Source organism: Brachyhypopomus gauderio, chromosome 4 (genome assembly GCF_052324685.1).
Source record: "Brachyhypopomus gauderio isolate BG-103 chromosome 4, BGAUD_0.2, whole genome shotgun sequence".
Lineage (NCBI taxonomy): Eukaryota > Metazoa > Chordata > Actinopteri > Gymnotiformes > Hypopomidae > Brachyhypopomus > Brachyhypopomus gauderio.
Window position 1 is genome coordinate 9,779,328 of NC_135214.1, and position 15,598 is coordinate 9,794,925.

Sequence of the window (15,598 nt, forward strand, 5' to 3'; positions counted from 1 at the left end):
TTCTTTCTGTCACAACCAAACCTGATATTCTAGCCCACCTTTTAACGCTCTACCAGGCATCAGTTGTTTCTTGAATCTAGATAAAAAGCGATACGCAGCATATCAGTGTGTTCTTATACCAATAAATATATTATACCAATAAGTAAAAAATGCAGTGTATGTGGTATTCCTTGCTAAGTGCTATAATGATTCTGTAATATGAGAGAGCTGCAATAAAGATTCGCAACTTAAAAGGAGAAGGGCAAGAGGATAGTGTAACTGGAGATCCAGTACTCTGTGTAACTCAAAGTGATGGTGCAGGTGTGTACTGGCTTTCACTCTAGTTTTGACTTTGACTAGAGGAAGGAAACTGTACTTTATACTATACACAATATATATCTAAAACACAATATAACTCTAAAACAGGAGTTCAATTTTGCCTCTGCCAAAAAATACATTGTATTTTTGTATAATAAACTTCATTGTCTATTACTAAAATTGTGAGGGGGGAAATAAATCAATAAACAATATATAAAATGTGAAGCTCAGAATGTTTTGCAAAAAAATTCTTTCATGATTTGCCTCTACAAGAGAGCTTCACAAATAGATTATAGCAAAGTCAATAATGGTATCAATATTGCTTCAAATAGGTTATAGCAAAGTCAATAATAGTATCAATATAATTTTTGTGGAATATTTTGTAGATTCTTTTTTATATTCTTGGTTACATCTTAAACATAGATATGCTTTAAAAGACATCGATTCACTTTCTTGCTGGCAACTGTCATGTCTAGCAGTGAGTAGGCCGTAAGTATCTAAAAAATATTTTAAACAACGTTAGCATGTGTTCACATTAAAGCTATTTTAGGAAATGTGAGCTTGGCCTTGGCTGTTGGTCCCTACATTACTTCCAAGCTATAAGGAAGAAAAGGTGTTTTGTATTTTTTGATTACGCATCAAATAAATATAATGGTAACTGTATAAGCTTTTATTTTGTGCTTGAGGTATATATCACTTCTAATTACTAGGATGTCAATTTCGTAAATTCTGAATTCAAACATTTACGCTACCACTTTGTGATTAAATTAAAATTGTGACTACATTTGTAATTGTGAGTAGATCACGTCTGAGGTGAAATTGATGGGACCCCAAATCTGATTGTTAGTTGCATGCCAGGCGCTCAGGTCTTACGCATGCGTGTTTCAATCTCGGTGTATCTAATTAGAATATGGTAATATTGAACAAACAACACCAATCAGCGAAGGTATTTTTGACACATGACGCGTGTGGGAGGCGGTGCCACGTCTCTTGCCCAGAGTAAAACCAGTTGAGACACTGAAAAGGTTCCAGTGTGGGGAGAATAATGGACGCAAACCGATTAGAAAGTTCCAGTGATGAAAGTTAGGCAATTCTTCCAATTTCCAACATAACCATATATTTCCCTTGAAAAATCATTAATCTTCCCCCAGGTTTTAGTTTTGTTTAAGTGTACACAGTGACGACCATTTACACTAACTATTCTTGCACTTTGACAATGTGCCAGACAGTTAGCATTAGCCAGCTAGCGGCGTGGTGTTAGAAGCGACCAGACGAACAAAAGAAGTTTTTAATTTGGCCGATTACACTGACACTCGCTCCATGAAGAAGGTGTCATTTCCCACACAATGCCCGTGATACTTTTTCTGATAGACACGTCTGCCTCTATGAACCAGCGCTCCCATCTGGGCACTACCTATCTGGATATAGCCAAAGGTGCCGTTGAGACTTTCCTGAAGGTAATGCTACTCTCCAGTTAGCTAGCTAACGTAACTCAACCAGACTGCTGTCTCCGGGGCTACTGTAACACCGTTCGTCCGTTTACCTTGCTCATAAATAGTTACTGTTTTTTTTAAAAGATAATTATCTATTTTGTGATTTTATTAATATTTCCACACAGCTGAGGAGTAGAGACCCGGCGAGCAGAGGAGACAGATACATGTTGGTTTCTTTCGAGGAAGCTCCTGTTGGAATCAAGGTGGTATTTTATTTTCCTCCAACGCTGAACAGACTAATATTGCGTTCCAACTTGTTTACTTCTCGATTTCCGACGACTGTCTTCGCTTTATGGAAACACTCTGATTAGCATCAATACCTCTTTCAAAACATGGCCGACATTTTGTTCCAATATGAAGAGCAATGAACTATGGGTGATAAGTTCTAAGTATACAAATAGATGGGTTACGAAGTGGTGTCAGATTGGTAATGAGAGAGTTTACCATGGTTTTCTCTCTCTCTCTCTCTCTCTCTCTCTCTCTCTCTCTCTCTCTCTCTCTCTCTCTGTGTATATATATATATATATATATATATATTATATATATGTGTCTATCTCCAGGTAACTTAAAATTTTAATATTAAATTTTAATATAAAATATGCATAATTATCCTATCTCTCCCCCCTTCCTTTTCATCAGGCTGGATGGAAAGACAGCCATGCCACTTTAATGACTGAACTAAGAACCCTGCAAGCTGTTGGGCTAACAACATTCGGCCAATCTTTAAGGATTGCTTTTGATCTGCTCAATCTCAACAGATTAGTTTCTGGGATTGACAACTATGGACAGGTATGTTGACCGGAGCAACAAAACTGTCAAAGCCTTTCTCCCGACTTATGAGGCACCTTAACCAACTCCACACCCCCTTTTATACAGGCGCACCCACTGTCCTAACAAAGCCCCATGACTCTTGGTAAAATAATTTTTTTTTTTTTTTTTTTTTTTTTTTTGAATAATTGAGTGGAGATGAAAGTCTTATTGATCAAAATAGACATTTAGAAATACCACAGTAATTTTTAAAATAAGGAATTTAGGGCAGATTTAGTTATATGGCTTACAAAAGTAGCCATAATGCATGTAACCTAGGATAGAAGAGCATAGAAATATGCAGAATTTAGCAGAAATATCTATTTATCTTAAATATTTTAAATGGATTGCCTGTCTGTGTAAATCGTAAAGCACAGACTACATACTCCAGATTTCAATCTTTAGTGTCTTGGTTAAATTATAAATAAGATATGCAGTGGCACTTGCAAATGAGAGATCAGTGTAGTTCTTTGTCTTTTGAATTGCAGAGAAAGAGACCCTATATGTTGTTTATGAGGTTTGTGAGAGCATGGGAGAGCTTGTAAATGCTGCAGCACCTAAAAAAAACCTCTCCTTCATTGTAGAAGAAAGTGCACAGTGTGATGGTCAGATGTATAGATTGTCAGGTAGTGTTGGAATGAGTGGGTTTTTCTTGGGGTTGGGGATAGTTTACAAAATCAACAGTCTGTGTATTTGGAATGTTGAAAAACACATCTTATTTCAATCTGGTGGCTTCCTGTCAGCATTCACACACTGGTTGTTTATGCTTGTCCTCTAAACCCGGTGTATATGGTGTGTCTGCAGGGTAGGAACCCATTTTTCTTGGAGCCTGCTGTTATTTTGGCAATCACAGATGGCAGCAAGCTAACCAGCACTTCTGGGGTGCAAGATGAGGTCAGATATGGTCTCTGTAGAGACACCCTTTGCATTTCTCTTGTTTGACCTGTCTTCTTTACTTGATATTAATTCTCCACTTGCTAATTTTACTTATTTCAGTTTCTGTTCCTCTGATTAGCTCCTGTCTCGTTGGATTTTCTCTTTGTTAGATGTAACAACTTTTCATTTTCTTTCAGTGTCACACATGTTAATTGTGGTGGTAAATGTTCCTGGTTCACTGTTGTTATGGTGTGTTCTTAGGTTCTCCTGACTGCACATACAGCTGTGAGATCAGAATTAAAGATTGACCTATACAAGTTTTTCTATAACTGATGCAGATGTTTTTAGAGGTCACGGTCAGCCAATGACCAATATGTGCTGCTGATTTTTTGTCCAACAAAAAACAAGCAAGCTGCTGATAGTTTTTGACTACAATCAGTTACCTGCATGTTAGTGAACCTTCATCCAGCTGTAGCATTATTCCAGTTCCCAATGATTCTGATATTCAAACATATACAATAATGTTCTATGTGACTACCGTGTTCTACCGTGACTGTTGTTGCTGTTGTCTTAAAGGTTTTGGCTTGAGGTCATTAGCATGCGGCAGCAGCACATTGCACCGCACCAATAACATGAGGCTGCTGTGTTCAAATCCAATCATAAGTATCGTTTTTTAAGGTTTTGGACTCAAGTTGTACAAATAGTACAATGATCATTCAGGATTAAAATTGAAGTAAACACTTCATTTTTATTCACTCCGGCTTTATTTTGCTTCATTTAGATTCCATTTGTCCTCCCCTAATATAGAGGAAAATATTAAAAAAAACAAAACAGAGTCTTGTAGTTTTGAGGTTTATCATGTGTTTGTGTATGCTGGAGCATAGGATCCTCAAAAGAATCCCAGAGGGACATGTTTTCATAGTGCAAACTCAAATGCAAGGTAAAAAAGCTGGTCCAGTTTTCCATGACCAGGATGGAACCAGCATTGTTCCTCTTGTAACTGAGATTTGACTATCGACTGGACACTCTTAATATCCAGAAGATGTTGCAACGATATGTCAGCCACTACAGTCCCACAACATCCAGGAATTCAGGGCATACCTCATCCACCCCTAGAGCTTTCTGTTTTCTCTTTGGAATGTGTGATTGAGAAGATCCTCAAAGTATTCTTTCCACCACCTAATGACATCTTCTGTCAAGGTCAGCTACTCTCCAGCTTGTATACAGTGTTTGTCAGGAACCGCTTCCCTCTCCTGAGTCACCTAACTGTTTACTAAAATCTTCTCAGAGCCTACCAAAAGTCACTTTCCATGGCCTCACCAAACTCCTCCCACGCCAATTTTTTGCCATCTCGCCACTAGGTAGTGATGAATTGACATGACAGCTTGACTACAAAATTGATCATCGAACTGCAGCCTAAGTGGTGCTATGTGCACTAATGGACACCGTTATACTCGAACAAGGCGTTCATTATTGACCAATTGTGATGTCATTGTTCACATAAGCATTGACGTTCCCCAGCAGAACAATGTAATCTCCAGAAGGATCACCTCACAGTGTCCCCTCCATGGACTCCAAGACTGGGTACTCAGGACTGCCATTTCGTGCATTAGGACAAACAACAGTCGGAGCCCGTTCCCCAACCCAAAGGCACAGGCAACTCTCTTGTCTACCAGGGAAAACCCCAACACACAGGCACTGAGGTGGGGAGCTAAGTAAGCTCACTCCTTCCCTCCACCTTTCACTATGGGCAACTCTAGAAAGGAATAAAGTCCAACCTCTCTTGATACGATTGGTTCCAGAACCCACACTGTGTTGGTATCTGTCAGCCTCCCACACTGGTTCAAGCTCCTTTCCAAGCAGAGAGGTTGCACTCTGTCCCAAGATCCAGCTTCTGTAACCGAGGATCAGAATGCCAAAGCCCCCCGCCTTCGGCCACAGTCTGATCCACACTGCACCAAACCCCTACTACTGGCTGTCCCACAGATAGTGGGCCCATGGCAGAATGGACCCTTGTAGCTCCTTTGGGCTAAGCCCGGCTGGGCCCCATGAGTAAAGTCCACCAGGCACTCGCCGAGGAGCCCTTCCCCTACGTCTAGCCCCTGGTAACTATAATCATGGCAAGGGTAACTGTCCTGATATGTGTAACTCTTTGGCTGGCCCATCACCTAGGACCAGTTTGCCATGGGAGACCCTACAAGGGTGTTAGGGTTAACCCTAACCCTAACCCCCGACAATGCAAACTCCTCCACCCTGATAAGGTGGTGATCAACAGAGGAGTGAATGTACTTACATAGTCAGTCAATATAGGGATCTCTCACTGGAGAATCTGTTTTTTTTTTCTTTTCTTTTACAGCTGCATTTGCCCTTAACAACACCATTGCCAGGAAGTGAACTGACAAAGGAACCATTCCGTTGGGACCAGCGCCTTTTCTCATTGGTACTTCGCATTCCAGGCCATGCTTCTCTAGAGCCAGAACTATTGGGCGGAGTTCCACCTCATGCCTCCCCCATTACTCCCATGTGTGAGGTAACAGGAGGTGAGCTGTCTTCTTTATCTGCCAATAATGAAATAGATTTTGGATTTATTACTTAGTACTGCACAACACTGCGAATCAGAGACTCTTCATAATGTGGCTCACCAGTGCTTTCTGAGAGTTTCTATTCTCACAGTGAACTGACAAGGGACAAAAATATGCCAAAAAGCATGTTTGAGAAAATGGACACAATAGCAAGGGGAAAAATACAGTGTAATTGTGTTGTACCAAAGGGAGAGAGATATTTGGACATCCTGCTTAATTGATTTCAAGTATTTCAGGTTGACTCGTTGCTAATGTTTACAAAGTCAATGATACAGCCATGCAATCTCCATAAAATTGTATATACTATATACTGCAAACTATATATTGTAATATACATTTTTAAATATATATTTATGTACAATATTTTAAATTACTTATGAACCTGTTTTAAAATCCATTGGATGCCAATTAAGCTTTGCTTGTTTCTGCAGAAATTATAACATGGTATATTTTACTGCTTTATTCTAATGGTGTACAAATAAAGCAGGGATTTATTAATTTATAGAGAAGCAAATATTGTGGTATCGGGTACATGTATGGTGGGTCATGTTAAACAACACTGAGAAGAACACAGAGTGGGGGTGAGGGTCCATATCATTGAATGTGTTGCTGTTGATTATAGAGGATTGGGGTGTAAACCTTTTTCCTTGTCTGCACGAAATTATGCATTTCTGGGCTAAATTAATGCTATGGTAATTTCCATTTGTATTGGTCATCCCTATATATAAATATGTTAATCTACTATATAGATTGAAATATCTTATACACTTCTTCCTGTCTTATTGACTTCTGTCTTTCTTATGACAGCGTAAATGTCTGATTACCCCTCTATCTTAATGTTTGCTCTTGGGCTATGTCTCTACCTTTAGGCCGCTCATATAGTGTGTTCTCCCAGCGCATGCTGAACCAGTGTCTGGAGTCGTTGGTCCAGAAGATACATAGTGGTGTAGTCATCAACTTTGAGAAAACAGGGCCAGACCCACCTGAAGGTGAGCATGAGTTCATTGTTGGAAATTATTGTTGTTTTTGTCCATATAGTTGCTATGGATCTTTGTATGTAAGGTGTTTTATTTTAATCACACATCTGAATTAGGGCTGGGTATCGATTCAAATTCCAAGAATCAATCCGATTCCGGTTCTGAAGATTAAGAATCGATTTATTTCGATTTAATCAGATTTAATCGATTCGATCCGATTCGATCCAATTCGGGGTTTAGTGTTATTAAAAATTTATTTATTTGAGCTGTTTCCTGACTATGTACAGAAGCAACATGTTAAAACTAGTATTATATCGATATTAGTCAGCAAATAGTTACTGGTAGTTGGTAGTTACTGACGGCTGGACAATAAACAGAGGACATCTTTGAGGTGTCTATATCTGCAACAGTGGACTCCTACTGGGACACTAACCAGTGCATTATTATTATGATTGAAATAATTAAGAATTCACCCAAGTATAAAATGTAAACGTGTATTTTTCTTTAAAGTGCGAATATAATAACAGAACTGTCACGTTACGGTCCCCGACCCCTCCCTGTTGGGCATGTGTTAACGTTGTCTGCGTCTGTAGATCTCCGTGGGTGCGGGTGCGTCTTGTGATAATCCTCACCTGTGACTCGTCTCGTCATCACGTGGGGTTTATGTGGTTTGTCTATTTAATGTGTGTTCGCGCAGCATCCTGTGCTCGTCGTTGTTTGAGTCACACATGTTCTATGTAAATGTGTTTTATGTGCGCTGTCTGCGCTTTGGTAAATGTAATAAACGTAACGATTTGGAAAGTGCAAAGGATTATGTCTCGTCCATCGCCTTGCGCCCAACGTTACAAGAACATTTTTAACTTTTTTAAACTGTAAAAACACTGGGTAAACTGTCAGTGACATGGACTAACTGTAAATAGTCACTGACACTGGATAAACTGTCCTTCTGCTTTTTGATTGCCGATTTGACTATCGTCGTTACCGTCACTGTCCGACGCCATGTTGTTTTACAGTTAGTTAGACCGAGCACGCCTGCGTGAATTCAGTGACGAGGCGGGGGTAAAAGTTCACTAAAAAATCGATCTTTGGACGTACGAATCAATTATCAGATCATCTTATGCGAATCGATTCTGGAAAATCGATTTTTTCAACACAGGCCTAATCTGAATATATTGCATTTACATTTCTGTTTTGTGAAACTATTTGGTGATTACTGTTAAACTGGGGAAAAAAACTGTGCTTTTTCAGGATTTATGTTCTACTACAGTATAGATAGTATGCATGTTATGCTTTTTTGACTTTAAATGAATTCTGACTTTTATTATAAAAAGATGTTTCAATGGATGTGAAGTCTGGACCACAGCCATGGTATAGCTGTCATAGACTGATTTATGTCCGACCAAACCCTAAAACTGGGGTCCCTGTTGGCCACTGGCCCATTCCTGAGTCCTTCTGGCCTGACCAGAACTCTCCTACTCTGGTGAGACCTTTTTTTGAAATTTTTTGTGTAATGAACCACATTTTGAAACAAAGCCATGTCCTGTGTATTATAATTTAGTTTGTATGTTTTTTGTGGTGGGTGGATGTGTTTGTGAATATTCTGTAGCCCCCACGCATGGCCCATCCTCAGGTGCGGTTCTCCTGTGCAGAAGCTGAGCCCATGGTTGTGGATAAGGTTCCCTTTGATAAATATGAGCTAGAACCCTCACCCCTTACACAGTACATCCTGGAGAAGAAGTCCCCACACACCTGCTGGCAGGTACAGCACATACACACTAACTCTACTTTCACAGGGTATAATGTGCCATTTTCAGCACTGGCTACATCCACTATAACTTTTGACCTGTTGCGGTATCAGGGAGAGCACATAATGGACAGAAATTGGGGAGGACAATATGGACAAAATTACTTGAAAGGAAAAAAATAAATAATGGTGATTAATAATTAATTTATTTATTAATCACCTTGATTAATTAATACATTAGGACTAATTAAGGTAATGCATTTTTGCATATTCATTAGTAACACTGTAGGCCCCACACAGCTGTTTTTGATGTACTATTGGATTCTGTCTGTCTACTAAATAAAAAACAAACTTAATGTGAAGTATTGCTTGTCTTATAACTTGTCAAATACTTAGTGATGACACTTAGTCTTCAAATCACCAATGCAGTGTTTGGCTAGATTTAATGACCTTTTTGAAATAGGAAGAGATTAAATATAAGCTACGGTATCCACTCACACTGAGAAACAAGACTGAAATTCTTCATTGTGGTTAGCCCTGCTTAAGTACTACATTTTTAATGGATATCTTTTAAAATATATATATTTTCTTTATACACCCATTACTTACCAGTTTCTTTTGGTATATATATCATAAACAACAGCTGACTAAACTAGAAACATAAGGTGTATGCAATGCTGAGATCATGGGTACAGTTCCTAGGACGTAAACAAAAACCTTCATGTTTAAATGTTTTCACTATTCTTTTTGAACCCTCAGGTGTTTGTAAGTAACAGTGCTAAATATGGTGACCTGGGGCAGCCATTTGGCTATCTGAAGGCAAGCACTGCCCTTAACTGTGTCAACCTGTTTGTTATGCCCTACAACTACCCCGTGGTGCTCCCCCTCCTTGGTAAGTCTGCCCTTTATTCCGTGTGCCCCTTACAGACCCCCTGCCTTCTCTGTGAGGACTCTGTCATGGATCAAGAAAAAGTTAACAGGCCTGGGATAATGCTCCATATTTAAGCTTCTTTGTTATAATTACATAAGCATCACTTAGTGGTTTATGATTATCTACCTCCACTTGTACACTTCTAGATGACTTGATTAAAGTGCACAAGTTCAAGCCTACTGTGAAATGGCGCCAGTCCTTTGAAAACTACCTGAAGACCATGCCCCCATATTACATCACAGTGAGTACCGTAAAAACTCACCTGAACATACACTAAAGGTTCTTGTCATTCGTGGGGTGAATATGAATTGCTTTACAATGTTTTCAGCCGTTGAGGAAAGCATTGAGGATGATGGGAGCTCCAAACTTGTTGGCTGACAGCATGGAATATGGCTTAAGCTACAGTGTGGTGTCCTACCTCAAGAAACTCAGCCAACAGGTACCTGGTGCTGTGCAGAATCATCCATTTACCATTATGCTTATCTGCAACATGTCCCATTTGAGCTTTCAAGCCATTTGATTTTTTATTATTAGAGTAGTTTCATACTTTAACAAACACTGAACTTAAGCAGGTGCAGTCTGCTTAAGTACTATTGTACTTTTTTCTTGGAGTAATTGACTGAACAGGGACAATGAAGTGTGTCACACGCATGTGTGTCATGAAGGCGAATGCAGTGTGTGTGTTAGAAAGAGAATGAGGTGTGTGTTGCACACATACAGGCAAAGGTGGAAGCAGACCGTGTATGCTCATTGGTCGGGAAGAAGGCAGGGCTAGAGGGAGGTGGAATTAAGCTCCGCTGTAGAGGCTCTGCCCTCACAATGGCTCACAGGAAGGACTTCATGCAACTGGTCCAGAGCATTATGGGAGATGGACCACCTTTGTCACTGGAGTCCAACCCCAAAGAGTTCTCGGGGTTTCAGCTCGCTATTCTCAACAAGGTCAGCAACATGGACATTGCAGACTGCCTATTTAATGCTCACTCGTGGTCACCGCAGATTGTCATTCTGGGGCCACATGTAGTCTGCATAACCCAACATTTTATTTTATGAAACAATTTTGAATGTTTGAATTTTGACCTTTTCACTTAATTTCTCTTTGGCTCACAGGCCCTGAAGCCACAGGGGTTCCGTAACCCTTATGATGTACCCAGAGTGCACCTGCTTGACCAGCTAAGCCGCATGAGGCGGAACCTTTTGAATGCTTGTGTCTGTATCTTGAAGGGTCAGGATCAAGGTAACTCCCCGAACCATGGGGCATTTACACAGGATCATTTTATAATTTCAGTTTAATTTTTAGTTTGTTTTTATTACTTGTAAACAAATTTAAGATGATAAAAGTGTAAATGAAATGTTTAAATGGGCATTTCTCTATGTGCATGGCCTGTTCGTGTTCTTTTGTTTTATTTAGATCAACTTCATAGTGTACCTATAGCACAGATGGGCAACTATCAGGACTATCTGAAACAGTGCCCAGCCCCATTGCGTGAGGTGGATCCAGACCAGCCCAAAAGGCTACACACCTTTGGCAACCCCTTTAAGCTGGATAAGAAGGTACCATCTTTACTCTCTGCTTATATTCATAATTTGATCATAATTAGTCAGTCCTCAGTAAGTCCTCACTGTTGCTTTTCAAAAATTCAGTTTCAAAAATTTTCAATGCTCCAGTAGATTCATGGTACAGGACAGTGTGCTACAGCTGTATACTTGAAAATATCTTCCCATGCAGTAGGTCATCTAGGGACTTTTTTCTTACTGTTTAATGAATACCACATATTCAGACACGCGTGTTCTCAAGTACTGTGCAGTATGAAAGTACGTGACTTTGGACAGAGTTTTTATTACATTTTAACCCCCTCCCCACCATGTCCTTCTCCTTGTAGGCAATGGTGGTTGATGAGGCAGATGAGTTTGTGACGGGCACGCAGGGGAAAGGCAAGCGCCTTGGAGAACCCACTCCTTCTACTGGAGGAGGTGCCCCCAAGCGTCGGAGATGCATGTCCCCCCTACTGCGCCCTGGTCGAACATACACCCCACCCAGTAATAAGCCATGCAGAGGTGAGCCCGTTATACATGCCAGAGAATGGGCAAAGGTATTGGTAGTGTTCTATAGGGAAACATGCATGCACACATGTATTTTAACCAGTTCACACATACCTTTTACCAAACCTGTATGGACATAAACACACAAGCTTGTCTATGATGTTCAGCATATGCTTGTCATCAGTAAATGTTCTTTCATGTCCAGAAAACCATTTGGGCGAACTTGAGTTGTACTGTATCCCAGAGGAGCCACCTCTCAGACTAGAGCAGGCTCTAGCGTCCCCCCAGGGAGTCTCTCTTGAGGTGGATGAAGAGGATGCCCAGCAGGAGAATGGCCAGCCTGATGAGAAGGAGCCAGAGGAACAGGATCAGATCACTCAGCAATACCAATCACCCAGCCAGCTCAAGAAAAAGAGGAGAGACGAAGGCCATGAGTTGAACATGGAGCTCCACACCCTCATTACTAGGGAAATTAGGAAACCGGGAAGACGTGAGTGGACTGTACATCAAAAAGTATTCAGTACAGAACATATATTTAAGTAAACATTGTATATTTAAGTATAAGTTTTATTTTTTCTCTGGGTTTACAAATCTAGGTATATTTTTGAGTAAAATAAAAAATGTTTTATTCTGTAAACAAAATTAGCAGCAAAAAATGACAACCATTCAAAACACCAAAGATGCATTGTTTCTAGACCTTGAGTAATGCAAACAACATTTTTTTAAACACCACCATACAAATGTTTAAAACATTAATGTTTTAACTTGGGAAGCATTCAGAAATCAATAACCTCCGTTTTCAGTAACAGCTTTAATGTATCTTTAAGTGTAGAGATACTAAATAATAAAAAATTGTATTTAGCGTGGGGGTGGCAAGGGGGAGTTGTACTTCTATCAGTAACTTACAGTGTGGTGTTTAGAATGGATCCAGCTTCTGCATACTTTATGCAACCTTATTTTTGTTTGGATACAACTTTTGATGAGTGGGCAAACTATTATCTTTTGCACCATGCTCAATTTTGTATTTATTAATTATTACTACCCTTTTCAAGGGACGCCTTGGCTTTTCAGTAAGGGACATCAAAAATGCAGTTCACCGTTTTTTTTTTTTTTTTGTGAATTGTGAAAATTGTTAATATTTTTGATTAAATACACAGAAACACACAATTCTTTTAAGTTGTTCAATCTCTTTTTCTTTATATGCAGGTTATGAGAAAATCTTCTACCTCCTGAAGCAGATGCAGGGCAGTCTAGAAACACGGCTCATTTTCCTGCAGAACATCATCAAAGAGGCAGCCAGGTACATCAGAAATGTAGTTCATCACCAGGTTGCTTTTTAAACATTATCAGGTAAACACTAATGGCAGATTGGAAAACACATTGGTAGCGGTTCTGTTTATGCAGATGATCTGGATTTTCTTTAGATGCGGTTACATGGAGCTTAGTGTCTGAACCTGCTTTATTACCTTTCTTTGTATGTTTTTTTGAATGAGGCCATAATCAGTTTGTTATGACATAGCAGAGTTCCCATCCATTAATAGAAAACTAAATTATATCTTTTAGTGTCTTTTTTGTCTCAAGTACTTTCTAAACTAATTGGAAAAAAAAACACTTCTTATAAGCAAGCTGACGTATTTGCAAAGAGAAAACTTCTGTGGGGAAGAGGCTAATGAAAAACAGGTTGATGGCTAGGAAAAACAAACTTTAATAATACACAGGAAAGGTCCATTACATAGGTTAGTGACCAATAAAAGAAAACGTCAAGGATGTGCTGAATTGTAAATTATGCTAAACCTAGGGTGAATTCAGAAATTATTCTGACCCCTTGTTGCCTACTTGTTGACTGTCCTATCTCAGCTGGAAGCAAAGATGTTAGGTTGGACTACATTATCCTTTAGCTTGTTAACATTGTTTATTATTTGGAATATTTGGTTATTATAAATTATTTGTAAAATTTCATATAATTTAACAAGTTTATCCATGCTTGCAAGTATTCTATGCAAACCACCACCTTGTTATTCCTGTTTACATCTGTTGTGCATTGTGCAACATGCTCTGTTGGTGACGTTGATTGTTCCAGTAAACAAATGCTGGTGCAGACAAGGGCCAGTTATCTGAATAGCACTAAGGTTCTAATAAGCCTTAAAATGAACCAGTTCAAGAACCAGAATAAATTTGGTTGAAATGTGCTAACAGTGCTTTGCAGTTCAGTGCTTTACATTTTGTCTGTGAGGCTGTGGTCTGACTCATAAACTGATTTATTTATGTGCAGGTTTAAAAAGAGAGTCCTGATTGAGCAGCTGGAGGGTTTTCTAGAAGAGATCCACATAAGAGGAAACAGCATGAACCATGTGGATGGTTTCTGAAGGTGTGTGTGTGTGTGTGTGTGTGTGTGTGTGTGTGTGTGTGTGTGTGTGTGTGTGTGTGTGTGTGTGTGTGTGTGTGTGTGTGTGTGTGTGTGCGTGTGCGTGCGTGTGTGAGTGAGAGAGAAATGTCAGCACTGGCAACACCAAATTGGTAAACCTCAAGGCAAGGGCAAAGTGGGATGTTTTTTCTTAACTTTTCCCTCATTTTCCTTTTCTTCAGTTCTTGCACTTCTCCAGTTTTTTTATCCCATGTCTCCACATTATCCCTTGTCCCGTTCACACTGTTCTCTCCTATTGGAATCCATACAAAAATGAATAACACTGGCCCAGTATTTGCCCCCCAAAATATCCATCTGACAGAAGAAATTCTGCATAAGAGTACAAAGCTGAATTGGTTCTGAGGAGGGCAAAACTGTTTATTTGAATGACGTTACTCCTCTTGTGAATGATGACTTGTGTCATTTTAGAGATCAAGAGAAGCAAAAAAAAAAATCAAGATTTATGGAAATGAGAGTAAACACAGATTCTACTGTCCATATCTGTTTTGCCTGTAAAGATTGAATGATTTGAATGGACTCCCCCCCTCTGTGTAAGACGTGACATTTCTGAAAGACTACATAAGTTTTTGTGTTTTCCAACTGATCGCCTGAATACTTGAATTGGCTCACCAGACTCTGCAGTGCTTCCAGTTCGGTGCAGTGTTATTTGACCTTTAACAAAATAGAACATGGCACTGATATCAATAATTGTTTGCTCCATGTACTGTTAGTTTTGAGGTATTTGGCTTTTGATTATAGGGTGGCTAAGATTTATTGCACTTTAATTCTCTAAAAATAGACCAGGAATGGTCCTTTCTGTTGGACTGGTTAAAGTGTAATAGTCTACATTTGGTCACTGAAGACCAAAGCTTTGGTTAAGCTTTGGATCATTTTGTGCAATAATAAGAGCAGATACCCTAGTTAAAGGAATTGGTTTTTGGAGACTAAAATTATTAAAAATTGTCCTCCCATCTGAAATATAGTTGATCAATTTGACTTTAAATCTTATGACCACTAAATTGGCATCAAGCATAAATTAGATTTGAGAGATTTTTGTTCATTCGAACCCCTCCACCCCACTCCATCTTAAATTCCCCATAGCCATCCTTATTATATTCTCATAACTGTCTCCTGCCTCTCAGCCCATTACAAGGACCAAATGTTTTCAATACTAGAGACTCCCTTGAAGTACATTGTATACATTTACATTGTATAAATGTAAATAATATTGAAAGTATTATTTAAAGGGTGTTTCTTGCAAAATTGTTTTTCTGTAAGCACTTCAATGAATAAAGTTTCTATTTTACACTGAATAAATATAAACATTTCAAATAAACATGTTTTGCTGTTAACAAGAGTTCGTATCACATTTTAAACTGACCTGCTGTTCAAGTGGCAAAGTTTGCAGTAAACACCTGTATTAAGTTTATTTACAGATGTATACATG

The 15,598-nt window shown here is 39.2% G+C and overlaps 1 protein-coding gene across 7 annotated transcripts; it reads left to right on the top strand.

Moving 5' to 3' along the window:
• Window positions 1-1,314: 1,314 nt before the first annotated feature.
• Window positions 1,315-14,675, top strand: ints6 (integrator complex subunit 6). Of its 7 annotated transcripts, none has more exons than XM_077002067.1 (19): window positions 1,315-1,754; window positions 1,916-1,993; window positions 2,430-2,579; window positions 3,402-3,491; window positions 5,830-6,013; window positions 6,925-7,044; window positions 8,364-8,512; window positions 8,639-8,791; window positions 9,536-9,668; window positions 9,854-9,948; window positions 10,036-10,146; window positions 10,428-10,646; window positions 10,815-10,941; window positions 11,116-11,258; window positions 11,588-11,762; window positions 11,953-12,237; window positions 12,954-13,047; window positions 14,020-14,115; window positions 14,334-14,675. In XM_077002067.1, exons 1-18 carry the CDS (start codon window positions 1,644-1,646, stop codon window positions 14,111-14,113), a joined length of 2,511 nt encoding a protein of 836 aa, XP_076858182.1. In that variant the 5' UTR covers window positions 1,315-1,643; the 3' UTR covers window positions 14,114-14,115; window positions 14,334-14,675. The 7 variants fall into 7 exon arrangements, with proteins under 7 accessions (XP_076858182.1, XP_076858183.1, XP_076858181.1 ...); XM_077002068.1 differs by having other exon boundaries at window positions 14,581-14,675; XM_077002066.1 differs by having other exon boundaries at window positions 14,020-14,675.
• The last annotated feature ends 923 nt before the right edge of the window (window positions 14,676-15,598 follow it).

Coding starts and splice junctions, on each gene's coding strand:
- ints6 (XM_077002066.1), top strand. CDS start 1,644: ATGCCCGTGATACTTTTTCTGATAGACACGTCTGCCTCTATGAACCAG. Junction 1,994..2,429: donor AAGCTCCTGTTGGAATCAAG/GTGGTATTTTAT, acceptor CCTTTTCATCAG/GCTGGATGGAAAGACAGCCA. Junction 3,492..5,829: donor CTTCTGGGGTGCAAGATGAG/GTCAGATATGGT, acceptor TTTCTTTTACAG/CTGCATTTGCCCTTAACAAC.